Source organism: Sapajus apella, unplaced genomic scaffold (genome assembly GCF_009761245.1).
Source record: "Sapajus apella isolate SASKATOON/1434 unplaced genomic scaffold, GSC_monkey_1.0 scaffold4, whole genome shotgun sequence".
Lineage (NCBI taxonomy): Eukaryota > Metazoa > Chordata > Mammalia > Primates > Cebidae > Sapajus > Sapajus apella.
This window is the reverse complement of record NW_022436944.1, coordinates 41,743,828-41,763,223: the sequence shown is the minus strand read 5'-3', so window position 1 is coordinate 41,763,223 and position 19,396 is coordinate 41,743,828. Positions and strand designations below refer to the sequence as shown.

The 19,396-nt window shown below is 37.8% G+C and overlaps 1 protein-coding gene across 4 annotated transcripts in view; it reads left to right on the top strand.

Annotated features, from left to right (window-relative positions):
• ZNF385D (zinc finger protein 385D) overlaps window positions 1–19,396 on the top strand; it is a 711,674-nt gene that overhangs the window by 598,709 nt on the left and 93,569 nt on the right. For all 4 annotated transcript variants that reach the window (XM_032259519.1, XM_032259525.1, XM_032259511.1 and 1 more), the window contains exon 4: window positions 16,607–16,769. In XM_032259519.1, the coding sequence (XP_032115410.1) occupies window positions 16,607–16,769 (163 nt within the window). The remainder of the gene's footprint in view (window positions 1–16,606; window positions 16,770–19,396) is intronic.

Sequence of the window (19,396 nt, the reverse complement as noted above, 5' to 3'; positions counted from 1 at the left end):
TTAATTTTACTTTCTTGTGATATTTTTTATAGAGAAGGTTTTGGGATTTTTTGTTTCATTAAAAGAAAGTATCTCACTCTGTTAACCAGGCTGGAGTACACTGGCTCACTGCAGCCTCAAATTCCTGGACCCAAGTGATCTTCCCACCTCAGCTCCCTGAGTAGCTGGGACTGCAGGCACATGTCACCATGCCCGGCTAACTTTGAAAACAAAAATTTAGTAGAACTGGGAGTTGTGCTTTGTTGCTCAGGCTGGGCTCAAAATCCTGCCTTCAAGTGATCTTCCCACTTTGGCCTCCCAAAGTGCTGGGATTACAAGTGTAAACCACTGTACTAGGCTAGAAGATTTATAAAGGTAACTCAATTTTTAGTCTAACTTGTTCACCACTCTATCTCTAACTCCAATAACTACAATGGCACCCAGTGCACTGTAACTGTTGAATAACTTCTTTGTGAATGAATGAACACCTAAAGGAATTGTATATGGGTAGACTCCACCAATAGAGTTCAGGTTTCTGAGGTTACCTGTAGTCTTGTTCTCCAGGCTTTCTCAATGTAACCAGAGTGCTTCAGAGAACTGTGAAGATGTTTAACACTGGCAAATCAACTGGCTCAACTGTAAGCCATTCTTTTGTGGACCCCGTGGAACTCACTAATAATTGAACATTTTAGAAATGATCTTTGAGACAAGTTCATAAAAGGAACAATCAGAACTATTCTCAGATTTATGAATTAGAGATTGTGAATTCTACAAAGTTATAGGGAGAAGCCCTCCTTTGACTTATGGAGGAATAGGAAATTTAGTATATTCCCCTAAGGCATTCTTCAGCAAACACAAAGTATATGCTATGTGACTATATAGGGAGGAAATGTGTTAGTGATGCCATGCTTAATTTCTCTGTATTGGTTTTAAAGCACAACTATTTCATTTTAGAAGTTTAAAAATGGTGTTAACAAAGAACTAGCATTTCCCGAGTCCTGAAAATTTTTATGTACATATTTAAAGGAATTTTGTATTTTAGATAACCCTTAAAATGCAGAGTCATCACTGGAATTAGTCATTATATTTCTCAGATTTAAAAAGAACCTGCTAGTTATTCATTTAAATGTTTAAAAAGTGAACAATCTCCATATTATTCCTTTGCCACATCCCTTGAAAAGAGAGTTCCCATAAATAGCACAATTTGTGTTTGATGGTAAGCTTTATCCCGGAGAAAAAATAATAGTTTGTGTTTGTGCCAGATGCTTTCCAGCATTAAGTGCCATAAAAAATCCCCTGAAGTGTGTTCAACAGATAAGGCGAAGCGCCAAAGAATGGCAGAGAATTAGGTTAAACCCTGTTCACATACGAAATCCTTTGAGACACCATATGCGTATTTCCATTTTAAAATCAAAATGTGAAATTAATTCAACATGCATTTAATAGACAACTATTTAGAGATGTATGTTAGACCCTAGGGACAGGATGATGAGTAATATCAGGTCTTTCACTCTCTGTCAGGAGTAACAGGTATTTAACCCTTCTTGTGGCAATGACAGAAGTGCTATGATGCAGACATACCTAAGACTACATGGAGAAGGTGGCATCCCAACATCTATCAGGCATGTAGAGTTGCTCCAGGCAGAGGGAATTCTTTATACAAGGGCTTTAAAGTCATTCTTTTTGTGACATTTTCCTTATAAAAAAAAAAACCAAGGAGATCTATTGTTCATTTTTCTAGACTAGATATGGCTGTTCTTGCTAGAGAGCAGACACACACGGAAGTAGCGGAGGGGAGCATTTGCTGGAGGAGGAAATTAAGGATTTGTTATAGGAAACACTCATTTCATTCCAGGATATAAAACAAGTTTTTCTCTGCTGTTGATACAAACATCTATGACAAGTTGACCCTTGAACGTAATCAGAGTCAACATTTCTAATTCTTCCCCACCCTGTTCAAATGGTGTGTGTCACACATGGAGCCAAGTATTAAGCTGTGGACATTCTGAAGGCATTTTGTACACTGGCTGAGTAGCTGGACAACATGGTTCCTGTGATCTTTCTCAGTTCTGTACAAACTTGAAATGTTTGTGTTTCTATCACTAGAGCTAAAACTCACTTGAGATCTCTGATTTACAAAAAGCTCCAAAAAAGATTGAGCACGTTTAGTAGAATCTGTCTTCCTTTTATCTAGATTTACCTTCTGTGCTGGCTTCCAAAGCCCACTGCTATCCTCTGTTCCTCAATCGGGACTCTGCTGTTAGAAATCAAGGAGATAGGTGTCTGAATTCAAGGTAAACAAAAGCAATGGTTTGTTTCACAACAGGAACCAGGCAGTAAGTCTCAAATTAGCTTCTCTCACTCAGGTGCCTACTCTCTACTTTATCACGCATATTAGATACTTGAAAACATTAAATAATTAATGTTTAGGAATCATGAAATTTATCAATGACTTGAGAAGCTTTGAAAAGATAAGTGACCACATCTAGACTATTTTTTTTCACAACTATGTAAGTACTCAGTGACAAAGCACTTTCTTTGCTTCTAAAAGTTAGTTACCTAATGTATCTGAGAATTTGTCACATGCTTCTCTTCCTTTTCTTCATGTGTATTTAGAATTTTTTTTTCCCACTGAGCAGTGGTGGTATATGAAAATCACTGTAATCTCGTGGTATTATCTTTCCACCCTTTTTTTCTATTCCTGTAGCTGTTACTATTCATTTCTGTATTGAAGAGTACAGAAAAAAGGAATACATTTAAAGCAAAGCATCAATCACTTGAGCTCAAAAGAATACCCGTAATTGAATCATGTTTTTCACTTCATGAAACAATGCAAGTGAATATTCATTTTTATTCATAATGTAATCTTCTATTTACATGATAACTACCCAATAACAAGTTGAAATGAATTATTAAATATTCTATATAGGGCATGTAATTAAGAAATAAAAATATATCATGTTTTTTTATATCGCATAAATTGCATTCACCGCACTAAGGAAAATTTATAACAATGAACTAGTCTATCTTTACATTTCTTTTTCAAATGTTTTGTTAAATAGAGTAGTAGAGAAGACAATCTCTTGGCTTGCCAGCATGGTTTCTGTTTGCCTGTTGGCTAGGGATTTTTCTCAATAAAAAAGCCACAAATATACAAGGAGAAAAACTAGACATGGCTAACACTAACTCAGTTTAATGCAAATAAAACAATGGGTTAGATACTTCCTTGTTATAGTGAAGTTTTAAGAGTTTGATACAAGGGTTGATTTTTGCTTATTATTACTGTCATTATTTTTATTGAGAAGAAGGTTTCTCTAGCCCCTGCACACTGGACCATAACAAGTCATTCAATACAGAGATAAAAATAATGAGATCTGGAATTGTCCTGTGACAATAATTACATTAGAGAGAAAAGATTAAATCTGGAAAGAGAAAATCAAAAGGACTTGGAAAGCACTAATATGTGATGTTAGAATTATAAGGATGTTTCCAAGGTTAATTTGCTATTTAAGTTCGTCTTTCCTGGATAGAAGTTTTCCATATACACATATATCTGAGTACTTTTTGACATGATTTTAAGGAAAAAAATGATAATTTTTAGGGGGAATAATACACATTGTTCACTTAAAAATGTTCAGTTTTCAAATGATTATACATTCACCTTAAAAAGCCTTGACTTCGGCAAGAAGTACCAAAAGAAGTGGGCTGCTTTGGGAGGAAAATGCATTTATACTTAAGATGAATAGTTTTTAAACTTTAGAATTAACCAGATCACCTGCAGGGCTTGTAAAGTACCCATTACTGAGCCTCCCTCTCTTAGTTTCTGATTCAATATGTCCAGGATGGAGACTGAGAATTTTATTTCTAACAGTGTCCTAAGCCCATGCTATGATGCTAAGACTGTTGGTCTAGGGACCAGACTTTGAGAATAAATGATTTGCATGGATGTGAAATGAAGCTGAGAGTTGATAATCAAAAAGTTAAGATAGAGTAAGAATTTAGAAATCTTCTGCTGAACTGGTATATACAAAGTGATATTCCAATTATTCAAAAACTCATTCAGCAATTAGAATGCATACTGGATCTAAGATGGCCAAATAGGAACAGCTCCAGAGTGCAGTTCCCAGCAAGAACAACACAGAGGGTGAGAGCCCACTGCATTTCCAAACAAATTTTCACTGCCCACAGAACAGGAGATTCCTGGGCCAAAAAGCGCCACAAGTTTTCAGCACGGCTGGTGCCAGGTTGGTGCACAGAAACTCAAGCAAATCTGGGCGGCCGTTTCAACTGGTGCCTGGAACACCTGGGAGACAGAACCGCCAATTCAACTGAAGGGAAGGGAGCCAGGCAATCTGGCTCGGCAGGTACCACACCCACAAAACAAGCAATCTGAAACACTCTGGACTGAGAGTTTCACAGCAAACCAGCTGGACTCAGGACAGTCCAGCTCAGTGGGGGGAAAGGCGACCACACCTACCAAAGCAGTCTGCCACTACCAAGGCAGTTCACACAGGAGCCAGGCAGAGCCTTCAGCAGCTCAGCAACACCTCTGTTGGCAGACTGTGACTAGACTACTCCATGTGGGGCAGGGCATCTATGAGAAAAGGCAGCAGCACAACAGGAACTTATAAGTAAAGCTGACCTTCCTAGGATAGAGGACCTGGGAAAAGAGGCAGTTATGAGTTCCGCTGCAGCAGACTTAAAAGTACCTGCTCAGCAGCTCTGCACGGAACAATGGAGCTCCCAGCACAGCACTTGAGCTCCTATAAGGAACAGACTGACTCCTCAAGCAGCTCCCCGACCCCTGTATACCCAAAGAGACACCTCGTAAAGGAGAGCTCAGGCCAACATCTGGCAGGTACCTTTCTGGGGCGAAGATAACAGAAGAAGAAACCGGCAGCAACTCTTACTGTTCTGCAGCTTACACCTGTGGGTGATCCCCAGGTAAGCAAGGTCTCGAGTGGACCTTGAGCAGTCCCGAAGCAGAGGGGCCTGACTGTTAGTGGGAAAACTAAGAGACAGAAAGAAATAACTTCATCATCAACAAAAAGGACATCCACTCAGAGACCCCATCCAAAAGTCCAAAGACCAACTACAAAGACCACAGGTAGATAAAGCCACAAAGATGGGAAGAAACCAGCACAAAAATGATGAAAACACCAAAAACCAGAAATCTTCTTCTCCAAAGGATCACAACTTCTCATCAGCTAGGGATCAAAGAGGGATGGAGAATGAATCTAATGAATTGACAGAAACAGGCTTCAGAAGGTAGGTAATAACAAAGTTCTCAGAGCTAAAAGAACACGTGCTAACCCAAAGCAAAGAAACTAAAAACCTAGAAAAAAGGTTAGATGAGATGCTAACTAGAATAAACAGCTTAGAGAAGAATATAAATGACACAATGGAGCTGAAAAACACAGCACAAGAACTTTGTGAAACATACACAAGTTTCAATAGCTGAATCGACCAAGCAAAAGAAAGAATATCAGAGATTGAGGATCAAATCAATGAAATAAAACGAGAAGGCAAGAATGGAGAAAAAAGTGTGAAAAGAAATGAACAAAGCCTCCAAGAAATAAGAAATTATGTGAAAAGACCTAATCTATGTTTGATAGGTATACCTGAATGTGATGGAGAGAATGAATCCAAGGTAGAAAACACTCTTCATGATATATCCAGGAGAACTTCCCCAATCTAGCAAGCCAGGCCACCCTTAAAATCCAGGAAATACAGAGAACACCACCAAGATACTCCTCAAGAAGAGCAACCCCAAAGCACATAATTGTGAGATTCACCAAGGTTGAAATGAAGGAAAAAATGCTAAGGGCAGCCAGAGAGAAAGGTCAGGCCACCCACAAAGGGAAGCCCATCAGACTCAGAGCGGATCTCTCCCCAGAAACCCTACAAGCCAGAAGAGAGTGGGGACCAATATTCAACATCCTTAAAGAAAAGAACTTTCAACCTAGAATTTCATATCCAGCCAAACTAAGCTTCATAAGTGAGGGAGAAACAAAATCCTTTAAGGACAAGCAATTGCTGAGAGATTGCATCACCACCAGGCCTGCCTTATAAGAGCTCCCAAAAGAAGCACTAAATAAGGAAAGGAACAACCAGTACCAGCCACTCCAAAAACGTACCAAATGGTAAAGACCATCAACACAATGAAAAAATTCATCAGCCAATGGGTAAACCATCCAGCTAGCATCAAAATGGCAGGATCAAATTCACACTTAACAATATTAACCTTAAGTATAAATGGGCTAAATGCCCCAATCAAAAGACACAGACTGGCAAATTGGATAAAAAGTCAAGACCCATTGGTGTGTTGTATTCAGGAAACCCATCTCACATGCAAGGACACAAATAGGCTCAAAATAAAGGGATGGAGGAAGATTTATCAAGCAAATGGAGAGCAAAAAAAAAGCAGAAGTTGCAATCCTAGTCTCTAATAAAATGGACTTTAAACCAACAAAGATCAAAAGAGACAAAGAAGGACATTGCATAATGGTAAAAGGATTAATGCATCAAGAAGAGCTAATGATCCTACATATATATGCACCCAATACAGGAGCACCCAGTTACATAAAGCAAGTTCTTAATGACCTACAAAGAGACTTAGACTCCCACACAATAATAGTGGGCACTTTTAACACTCCACTGTCAATATTAGACAGATCAATGAGACAGAAAATTAACAAGGATATTCAGGACTTGAACTCAGATCTGGACCAACTGAACCTAATAGACATCTAGAGAACTCTCCACCCCAAATCCACAGAATACACATTCTTCTCAGCACCGCATTGCACCTACTCTAAAATTGACCACAAAATTGGAAGTAAATCACTCCTCAGCAAATGCAAAAGAACAGAAATCATAACAAACAATCTCTCAGACGACAAGGCAATTTTAGAACTCAGAATTAAGAAACTAACTCAGAACCACACAACTTCATGGAAACTGAATAACTGGTTCCTCAATGTCAGCTGGATAAACAATGAAATGAAGGCTGAAATAAAGACATAATTTGAAACCGATGAGAACGAAGACACAACATACCAGAATCTCAGGGACACATTTAAAGCAGTGCCTAGAGGGAAATTTATAGAAATAAACACCCACATGAGAAGTGAGGAAAGATCTCAAATCAACACCCTATTGTCAAATTTGAAAGAGCTAGAGGAGGAAAATAAAAAAATCTCAAAAGCTAGCAGAAGACAAGAAATAACTAAGATCAGAGCAGAACTGAAGGAGATAGAGACACAAAAAACCCTTCAAAAAATCAATAAATCCAGGAGCTGTTTGTTTGAAAAGATCAATAAAAGAGACAGACTGCTAGCCAGATAAATAAAAAAGAAAAGGGAGAAGAATCAAATAGATGCAATAAAAAACGATAAAGGGTTTATCACCCCCGATTCCACAGAAATACAGACTACAATCAGAGATTACTACAAACAACTCTATGCACATAAACCAGTAAACCTGGAAGAAATGGATAAATTTCTGGACACTTGCACCCTCCCAAGCCTAAACCAGGAAGAAGTCGAAACCTCGAATAGACCAATAACAAAGCCTGAAGTTGAGGCAGCAATTAATAGCCTACCAACCAAAAAAAGTCCAGGTCCAGACGGGTTCACAGCTGAATTCTACCAGATGTACAAAGAGGAGCTGGTACCATTCCTTCTGAAGCTATTCCAAACAATACAAAAAGAAGGAATCCTTCCCAAATCATTTCATGAGACCAACATCATCCTGATACCAAAACCTGGAAGAGACTCAACAAAAAAAGAAAACTTCAGTCCAATATCCATGATGAACATAGATGTAAAAATCTTCAATAAAATACTGGCAAACCAAGGGTAACAGCACATCAAAAGCTTATTGATCACGATCAAGTAGGTTTCATTCCAAGGATGCAAGGCTTGTTCAACATATGCAAGTCTATATACGCAATTCACCACATAAACAGAACCAAAGACGAAAACCACATGATTATCTCAAGAGATGTAGAGAAGGCCTTCCACAAAATTCAACAGTCCTTTATGCTAAAAACCCTCAATAAACTAGGTGTCAATGGAACGTATCACAAAATAATAAAAGCTATTTAAGACAAACACACAGCCAATATCATACTGAATAGGCAAGAAGTGGAAGCATTCCCTTTGAAATCCGCCACTAGACAAGGATGCCCTCTCTCACCACTCCTATTCCATATAGTATTGGAAGTTCTAGCCAGAGCAATTCAGCAAGAAAAATAATAAAGGGTATTCAATGAGAAAAAGTGGAAGTCAAATTGTCTCTATTTGCAGATGACATGATTGTTTATTTAGAAGACCCTATCATCTCGGCCCAAAATCTCCTTAAACTGATAAGCAACTTCAGCAAAGTCTCAGATACAAATCAATGTGCAGAAATCTCAAGCATTTCTTTACACAATTACAGACTTAAAGAGAGCCAAATCATGAGCAAACTCCCATTCACAATTGCTACAAAGAGGATAAAATACCTAGGAATACAACTAACAAAGGATGTAAGGGACCTCTTCAAGGAGAACTACAAACCACTGCTCAAGGAAATAAGAGAGGACACAAACAGATGGAGAAACATTCCATGCTCATGGTTAGGAAGTATCATTATCATGAAAATGGCCATACTGCCCAAAGTAATTTATAGATTCAACGCTATCCCCATCAAGCTACCAATGACCTTCACAGAACTGGAAAAAAACACCCTAAACTTCATAAGAAAACAAAAGAGAGCCCACATAGCCAAGATAATCCTAACCAAAAAGAACAAAGCTGAAGAAATCACACTACCTGATTTCAAACTATTCTATAAGCCTACAGTAATCAAAACAGCATGGTACTGGTACCAAAACAGCGATATAGACCTATGATACTGAACGGAGGCCCTGGAGGCAATGCCACACATCTACAACCATCTGATTTTTGAAAAACCTGACAAAAACAAGCAATGTGGAAAGGATTCCCTGTTTAATAAATGGTGTTGGGAAAACTGGCTAGCAGTGTGCAGAAAGCAGAAACTGGACCTCTTCCTGACACCTTACACTAAAATTAACTCCAGATGGATGAAAGACTTAAACATAAGACATAACACCATAAAAACCCTAGAAGAAAACCTAGGCAAAACCATTCAGGACATAGGCATAGGCAAGGACTTCATTACTAAAACACCAAAAGCATTGGCAACAAAAGCCAAAATAGACAAATGGGACCTAATTCAATTCCCGAGCTTCTGTACAGCAAAAGAAACAATTATTAGAGTGAACTGGCAACCAATAAAATGGGAAAAAATTTTTGCAATCTACCCATCTGACAAAGGGCTAATATCCAGAATCTACAAAGAACGAAAACAGATTTACAAGAAAAAAACAAACCCATCCAAAAGTGGGCAAAGGATATGAACACTTTTCAACAGAAGACATATATGAGGCCAACAAACATATGAAAAAATGCTCATCATCACTGATTATTACAGAAATGCAAATTGAATTGAGATACCACCTCTTGTCAGTTAGAATGACAATCATTAAAAAATCTGGAGACAACAGATGCTGGAGAGGATATGGAGAAATAGAAACACTTTTACACTGTTGGTGGGAGTGTAAACTAGGTCAACCACTGTGGAAGACAGTGTGGCACTTTCTCAAGGACCTAGAAATAGAAATTCCATTTGACCCAGCAATCCCATTACTGGGTATATACCCAAAGGATTATAAATCATTGTATTATAAAGACACGTGCACACATATGTTCATAGTGACACTGTTTACAATAGCAAAGACTTGGAACCAACCAAAATGCCCCTCAACAATAGACTGGACAAGGAAAATGTGGCACATATACACCAAGGAATACTAAGCAGCCATAAAAAAATGATGAGTTTGTATCCTTTGTAGGGACATGGATAATCTGGAAACCCTAATTTTCAGCAAACTGACACAAGAACAGAAAATCAAACACCACATGTTCTCACTCATAGGCGGGTGTTGAACATTGAGAACACATGGACACATGGAGGGAAGCATCACACACTGGCATCTGTTGTGGGGGGCAGTCAGGTGGTGGGGAGGTCGGGGAGGGATAACATGGGGAGAAATGCCAGATGTATGTAATGGAGGCAGCAAATCACATTGCCACGTGTGTACCTATGCAACAATCCTGCATGATCTGCACATGTACCCCAGAACCTAAAGTACAATTAAAGAAAAAGAGATCAAAGAATTCATACTGATCTTCATCCATATGGCTGCACCTGTGCATGTAACTTAACTAGTCAGCTTGAGTGGATGTATGCCACTACACTCTGAGGTTCCAATCAGCCTTGTTGTACTAAGTCTGATTGGAGGTGGGGAGGTTTCATAGTGACTCATGGGCCAATTAAATGCTTTCAAATTCAAGATTTATTGCAGGGCTTTCACACACAAAGAATTATGCAAATATATTCAAGACACAATGGCAGTAATAAGAAAAAAGGAGAAGAAACTACTGATGAGTAGCTCAGGAGACCAGCACATTGCTGGCCATGGGTTTGGGGTGTTGCAGCACTTAGGCAGAAAGGAGGCCTCAGAATTCTTAGCAGCAGAGCTTCTGCAGGCATCTAAGCCATGGTCAGTTTCTTTGCTGTTTCTGTGACGCTTCACAGGTATGTCCATGGCCATTGTCTCAGCAGTCTTTGACTTCACTTTCTTGCCAAGTCTCATGGCATCTGGACACATCAGGTGCTACTTTATCCCCCCAGTCTACCATATATATCTTATAACTTTGAGGGGTCAGCAATTTCACTATCGGCTGAGTCACTCGACATAAGTGATTCCATTTTGAGACAATTAGGATGTTTTATCATAAAACATAATTATATATTATCAATATTTTAAAAACTAATGAAAAATTTAAACTTTTTTCCTGTAGTTGTTTAAGATTTTAGGATATTTTATCTGATAATTTTTTTATCTCTGAAATAACAATCTAAACTAAAATTTATATTAGACTATTTTTTGAGAAAAAAGAAAAATTCAGTTGGCTCAAGTGTTCTCTTCTTTCCCCAAGAATGATGGTGACATCTTTAATAACCATTCTTTTTTCTTGTCTGGTGTTACATTTTAATATTGCAGGAGAGGAAAAATAATCATTCCTCTATATTTTATAGTTCTTAGCTAGGACAGACCCTTACAACAAAAGACAGATTAACAAGAGAAAAACAAACAGAAGTTTACTAAAATGTATACCTCGGCTATGCATGGACAATGACCCAGAGAAATTAGTAAACCTCAAGAATAGACTCAAGGAGGTGACTTTGACTTCAGGCTTGAATACCATCCTTTGCTGAAACAAGGAAAACAGTATGTAGAGAAAGGCCCAGTCATGGGGAGGTGGCCAGGAAGATTACTATAAACAAGGGTAACGTTATGCAGATTCACTTCATGCCTTCTCCATTGATCAAAGTCTCTAGTGATTTAGAGTCATCCTTATCTTCCTGGTACTGGGAGGGAGACATATAGATGTAATTTTTCTTAAACAAAAAAGGGGGGTGACTTCTCTGTTCTGAGAAATTCTCCTTTGTCTGCTATTTCTGAAAATAATCAGCTCAAAATAGTCTTTATACCATATTTGCAGTGGCATATTCTGGTCTCCTATTGTAATTACCTTTTGGGTTCTTCCTACCTGCTGTACACACAAAATCAGTTCACTGAGGCCATGGTATTGCAATAAAGAAAGAGTTTAACATGAGGCTGGACACGTGGGAGGGCTCAAGTTATCACTCAAATCAGTCTACCCAAAGGCTCTGAGGTTTGTGTTTTTCAAGGACAATTTGGTGGGCAGAGAACTAGAGAATGGTTGCCACTGATTGGTTGGGGATGCAATCATAGGAGTATGGAACATGTGCTGAGTCCTCCTCTGGGTGGGGAACCACAGGACCTGTGGAAAAGGAGTCATGAACCTTGGTGCGGTTCCTCAGTTGTCAGAGTGAGAAAGTCTGAAAAACATCTCAAAAGGCCAACTTTAGGTTCTACAATAGTGATTTTATCTATAGGCGCAATTGGGGAAGTCACAAATCTTGTGATCTCTGGCCACATGACTCCTGTGCAGTAAGGGATTATAGAAACTAACCCTACGTTTTAGCAGGATTCAGGTCCCTTGTGGGCTTTTACAGGTCTTACAAAGGTGGTTTTAGCCCTGAGCAAGGCAGGGATAGATTTTAAGAAGAGACTATTATCCTTGTCTCAATGTTAAACTATAAATTAAATTTCTCCCATGGTTAGCTTGGCTTACACCCAGAAATGAGCAAAAATGGCCCACCTGCCAGTTTATAAGCAAGATGGAGTCAGCTACGTTAAACTTCTCTTGCTTTTGTAATCTTGGCAAAGGATTCACTTTGCAAAAGTAATCTTTGCAAAAGTAATCACTCCAGTCATTTTTGGAGGTGGCGTGTCCTGAATTCCATCAATATAATGTTTATTTTAATACAAATTTAATATATGATAAAATTACATAATCTCACAAACTAACAAGGATCACCTTGTTATATTTGAAATTATTTGTTCATGAAAATTAATTGGTTATGGTACCTGGATATATATGCTTGCAATAAATTTCTGAGTTTTTAAAAGCATAAGACATGTTTTGTAAAAGAGATATAGAGTAAAAAATATAAAAGGTATTGGTGCTAATGGAATAAAATAAATACCTAAATATTAACTTCTCAGTGAATTTTATAGGGCAGTAATAATTTATAAAGAAGTTTCTTACTTAGCCAAGTAAATAAATGTGCATGTGCATGTTTCAAAATGACAAAACCCTTCTCTCAAATGTTAGCAAATTAAGACATTTTTATCTACTGAAACATCAGTTGCATTTCAACTAAAAACCGTTATTGAAATATTGAAGATAAAATTTGAAGATTGAAAAGTGACTGGCTACTGATGACTAAAATGTGGTGATTACATCTAAAATGGCATTCTGTTCAAAGGAACGTGTGTGTGCATATCTTTAATGTCAGCAATTGCCTTTGGGATGACACTTATTAGATTTAATGGTGTCATGTGCTATTTCAAGATTGGTATAGTGGTTTTCATAACACAATGTGCTAATATTCCACTTATGATTTAAAGTGTTAAAAGAAAAACTGTAGACAAATTAAATTTAGCAGAGTTTAATTGAGCAAAGGACAATACAAGAATTTGACAGGCCCTAGAACCAGGAAAGGTTTAATAAGACTCCAGGGCGCTCATGTGCCTGAATAACATTTACAGACAAAAAAGGGCAGTGACATACAGCAAGCAGAAGTGAGGTACAGAGGTAGCCTGATTGGTTAAAGCTCCCTATTTGTCCTGTTTGAACTTGGTTTGAACTGTTGACTGCCTATGGTTGACTTAAGTTTGGCTGCTGTGACTGGTTTAGACTTTGCTACTTGTTATGCAGTAAGTAACAGTCCGTTTACACTTCAAATTAGGTTACAATTTACTACGTATGCAAAAACTTTTAGGCCCAACTTAAGATAGGTAGGAAGGTAGATTTAGGCCAAACTTAATTCGATTTAACAAAAATTAGTTGTTAAAGCTCATCTCTTACTGTTCATGTCCATATTACAAAGATCACTTGATTCTGCTTGGGTTTTAAAATACAAAATTCTGAAACATGGTACAATGAATCAGTACAGTTACTTATTTAACCTAGAAGTCATGTCTGTGAAAAAGTTATTTGCATGTGTAATTGAGAATTCCCAGGTGTCTGGGAATGACTGGCCTAGAAAAGTGCTGATAAATAATAGGACACAATCTCAAGGGGAATTTGTTGTGCTAGTAGACGGTATAACTATCCCACACTTCTCTGCCTGAAGGAAAAGCAGAGGATGCCCAAAGAGAAATGTCTGGCCAACTTGTGCTTTAAAAAAATCTCTCAGTGAAATTCCTTCTTAGGCTGCAGCTTTTTCTACAGTCACAGAAAGGTAAAATATGGATGAATAATCTATCTAGTTCAATCTATGTGTCTATCAAGTGGCCTAAAGGGGTAAGGAGAGCTGGCTGTGTTTTCTGCCTTCGCATACGGAACACACTGTTATACAGCAAACCTGAATCAAGGTAAACCTAAAGTGATGGGATCACGATAGATAAATTAGAAAAAATTATACTAGGATAATCTAGGAACAGTCCAATAACTTCTATAAACATTACATAAAAGCCAGCGATAAAGAAAATTTAAAATATCTAGAAGGGTCATCTGTCTATATTAGCTTTCTAACTTGTATGTCAACTTCCACCCCCAACACACATACCTGCACAAGTACAATTGTATTGATATTTTATTGATGTCCTCTCCAGCCATCACCCCACCATACTCAACTTCCCCTAAGTTCTACATGTCTTGGTTTATCTATAATGCTTTGGACCTTCATATAATATTTTTTAATTTGGGGAAGGCTTATTTGCCTTTAAGTCAGATAATTTATAATTAAAATCATTATTATCAAGGTGTTTGGAGACTGTCACTCAATAAACAAGTGAGTATGTGTTTCATTTTTCTTGTTTTGCATTTTAAGATAGTAACTGTCTCTGTTGGGGCCATATCAACTTCTGGTCATTTTGTCACCCTGTTCTTCCTACAACTCTCTGAGCTGTTTCACTTGCTAGAGGGCATTGGTTTAGCTGTACCTGTGCAGAGAGGTTTCTGTTTGTTTGGTATTTGGGGTTTTTATTTGTTTATTTTCATTTTTTTTATTTTTTATTTTTTTGGTGTAAGACTTTCTTAACTTGTAGGCTTCTTTTGTAGTAAGTTTCTTAATTTCAAAAATAGTGATAATCACCTGGTCCTATGATATGTTAAAATAAAGTGTTGTTTAATTTTAAATGCCACTGAGAATGTAGATTTGTTAGGAACCTATGAAATATATATTTTGGAGGTAAAAGTGGAGATAGCGCAATTAATCTCACGCCCATCTTTTAATATATACTATCTATTAAACATTCATTTGTATCACTAGAGAAAGGGGTATTTGCAGAGAGAAGAGAGAAACTTTGCTTTAAGGGAAACAATATAGCTAAATGCCTAAAGAAGATGACCCACTATCCTATGATTTTAATTGAATATAGCATATCGTTCTCAAAAGTTGTGGCCAAAGGACTTGACATACTGAAAATGAGAATTTGACAGGGGGAAAAAAGACACAATTTTGTCTTCAAAGTGGCATTCTCTTTGTAGAATCAACTTAATCCAATCTATCACTGGTTCCTCAATTGACTATAGCATGTCTTAACTTCATATTTTGGCTCACACTATGTCTTTTGATGTTATGTGTTGTTGGAAAATTTGTAACTGATGCATGAGTGTGCTCTCTGTTCGAACTGTTTCTAATATATAATTTCCTTGTCCAGTGTTCTTTCAATAAGGGTACCTAGTCCTCTGAGGATATCTTGCTAGAATGATGCAAATGAAGAAGTGGACTATTTAATTATTTGTTAAACTACATTATATTGCAACACCCTACTTATCACAGTTGCTGTAATGAAGAGGACAATGTGATGACTATTTTTTGGCAAAGTGAAATGTTTAGTTTAAACAAGTAATGGGAAGTAATGGATAATCTGACAGGAATAATCCCCTACTGAGATATCCGTTTGTGGGGACATTTGGAAAGGTTTTGACCTGGAAAGCCTAATCTAAGAATCTCCCTTCTCACCCTCTCCCTACCCCCCAACTGAAAAGTCTTTTCTACCCCAATAAATAAACATTAATAAACATACATTTCTTTAAATATGATTTTCTATCTCAGTGTATTTCACTATACTGCTCCCCCACAAAAGAAACATACTGTTAAGAAAAAAGATGAGAAAATGCATATCACTGTAAATAATATATATATATATATATATATGAGAAGGCACAAGCAAAAGAATTGCATTGGCCCCATTAGGTAGTGCAAACACACTGGAGTTTCCTCACAATGGACTGGGGCATGAAAGACCCACATGCTGAAAAAATGACACTAAGTTGAACTTCTCAGACTACCCTCTGTAAGAAGCAAGGAGAGAGAATCTGAAATTGCCCAGCTTCTCTGTGCTCCATTTGAACTTAAGCAGTGCATTTGCTTTTGAACTCTCAAGCTTCAATCTCAGTCTCCAGGGTGCCCACTTCCCCTGTTTTGTTTGAACCTTTCCTCGTAGACACCTGTTGGGGACTGTATTAATAAGACACATTGTAGAAAGAGAAAATGCATTTTCCAAGTCAAGAAGGTGAAAGCTACTCCTTTCCAGGGCTCTTGTTAATCTTTGGGAGCCCAGCATCTTCTGTGGCAAAACAAAAATGATACAGGTGTAAATTCTTATTTTTTTCTCCACTCTTACAAAGAAAATATTGTTGACCTCTCAGTGTTCAGCTACATTTCTCTTAAGAGAAGCAATAGAATATTTCTTCCTTCTATCCTGAGGTTTTAGAACTGGATTCCCATTGCTTCCTAGCATCATTCTAAATAGAACCCCACTGTTTGGCCACGGCCAGAATTAGCTCCAATGGTACCTGTTATTGAAAGGGAGTCTGTATTTGCAGTAATACAGAGAATGCCAGTTTAGAAATGAGCCTGATTGCATGGTTCATTTTGTTCTCCTTTGTAGAGCCAGGCTGCGGCCCACTACAAAGGCACGAAACATGCCAAGAAGCTCAAAGCACTGGAAGCCATGAAAAATAAGCAGAAATCTGTAACTGCCAAGGACAGCGCAAAGACTACCTTCACCTCCATCACTACCAATACCATCAATACCAGCTCTGACAAAACAGGTTAAGCAATGATCTTTGTTGTTGTTGTCCTCATCATCGTCGTTGGGGGTTCCCTCCCTTGTCTAGCCCCATGTCTGTTTACTTGTGTGCCTGCCACATTGATTCATGCTTGAACCATCTTTCTGTGTAACAGTAATTGTTTCCTCTCATTTTTCCAAACCCCTACGAGATTAAGATAATCACTAATTATATTCCAGATTTTGCATTTTGAAAGAGTCCTGTGGCTGTTTCGGAGGAATAGTCATAAAAAGCTTTTGAAGCCATGTACCCCATAACTATTTTTGAGAAATGAACCTTTTCAATGTATAGCATTTGCATCTTGTATGCAGCACCTTAGCTTATAACTGCGTGGCAGATTTGATTTAACTGTGAGTACACAGCAAAGTCTGCTAAATGAATCGAGAAGGCCCCAATAAGGACACTGTTACAGACAGGCTTTATTCTCATAAATTCCAAATGCTGTATTGTTTTAACTAGTGGCTTTGTGATTCTGGGCTTGTTATGGCTGGGAACCTTCCCTCTGCAAACACAGGTAAGTGTTATTGATACCAATTACTCTTTTTAACAGAGTCTTCATGGTGAAATAATGGCCTCTGAATGGCTCCTTGGGATAGCTCCTGCAAACGACCAGCTTATTCATAATAGGGGAAGCTAGTAAGGTTTCCCTAAGCTGGCATTTTAAATATAAGACCACTGGTCTTCACAATTTACAGAGAAAACATTCCTGTGTGATTTATGAATGTACCTCTAATAAATCACTTTGTAGAGCACAGAGACTGTTACACATCAATTGTTTTCCAGTCCATATGAATGGCAATGGTAAGGAAACGTTCATATCATCACCAGTGGTAGTGTCTGAACTGAAAAAGAATCTTCAGGACATGACTGATGAAAATAGAAAATAAACAGTGAACAAATAGATTACAACAACCTTATTACACAATGTAACATCTACTGGACATGTATAAGCTCTTCCAAGGATTGGGGATGCTGCAAGTGAACCTGTAAGGGATAATGATGTTCTGAGTTCCTGTGGCATTTTCTATTTTCTTTACCCAGGTATTACGGATAAATGCATCATGCTGCCCTCCCTAAGAACCCTGTGTCCTCCCTCAACCTGAATACTTGTCTCATCCTTGTATGCTGGCACCTGGTCTGGCATGGGATAGGTGCTGAGTAAAATGTCTATTGAACGACTGAGTCTTACTTCATTCCTTTGGTTTGGTTCTCTGGTATAGCCAAGTTTGTGCCACCACCTACTAAAGTGCAAAAAAAGACTGGATTGTCATATTCACTTCCTTGTTATCCAGTGCCAAGAGCTAGATTATGCCATTTCATTAATTTAGATGTAAAACCTTTTAGGGAAAACATTGGTCTTTTCTCTAATAATCTAAGACTAACTGCTTTATTTTGAGGGCTGAAAAAGAATGAGTGGTAATGAAGCACATAAGCGTCATTTCTGCTCTAGGATATTGGGTCACAGGTGGGGATTACCAAAGCTGCATCTGGCATAGAAAGTGCAGAAAAATCCTGAAGCCTTTCTGATGCAAAGAAGGCAGCAGATAGGGAGAACAAAGAAATGAGTTTGATGCAAAGTGTTAATGTGACATTTTTCCTTGCTCCCAATTTTTTCTACTTTTAGACTTTTTGAATCAAGAATTCATGTTTGGGTTATCTCGACTTTTTTAAAATATGAAAATATTTGTTTCATTAAGGATGTATGTCATTTTTAAAATTATATATATATAAAATTTTAAAATTATATATATATAAATATATATGGGGGGGAGAGAGAGAGAGAGAGGGAGTAGAGCTGCTAACTTGGGTTAAGAAAGGCCTCTAAGTGTGTTGTCTCTGTTAAGTAAATCAGCTGTGACCACATACCTTCATCTCTTAACTTACAGACTAGAATGTGTCAACCTAGAATAATCCAAAGAGTCAGAATCTAGTTTAAAGAGAGTTTATCCAAGTGTAAAAGTTGGAGGATGGCTGCTCAGAAAATGCAGATTCCAGAGAACGGAAGTCAGTATTCCAAAGTATAGAAGTTTAGTGTCATTTTTATAGACAAAGTTTAGGGAAGTTTAACAAAATTTCAACACATCTTTCTTTATAAGGCTCAATGCTTAGTGACAATAATCTGACATTGGTTCGGGTGACTTTTTCTTTTGGGAAAGGTATATTTAACATTTTATACTGAGGATATAATACTCATGGGGTCTTTTGCACCATCTAGTCTGAGTTAGGTACAGGGTAATAAAGGATGCAGTTGACCTATAACAAATATCAGTAATTGGAAGGGGGGCGCAGTCTGGTGTCTGGTCTCTCCTAGCCATTTATATAACAAGAACAACGAGGAAGAGAATTAACCCAAAAGAAGCAGACATACTCTGGTAAATAGGATCCCTGGAGCCCTGGAGAGGGTTGGGACAACAATAATGAAAAGGACAAGGAATGGTATGGACTTTAATCAGAAATTGATGTGAGGGTTTTCTGTTATAAAGACAGTTTTGATTGATAATTCCTCTTAAACACGTAAGTCATATATTGTTTACCAGTATAAATAATATGGTTTTATCTGCTGCCCTACAGTGACACACATGTCTAAACCATGGGGTTAGCTCCTAATC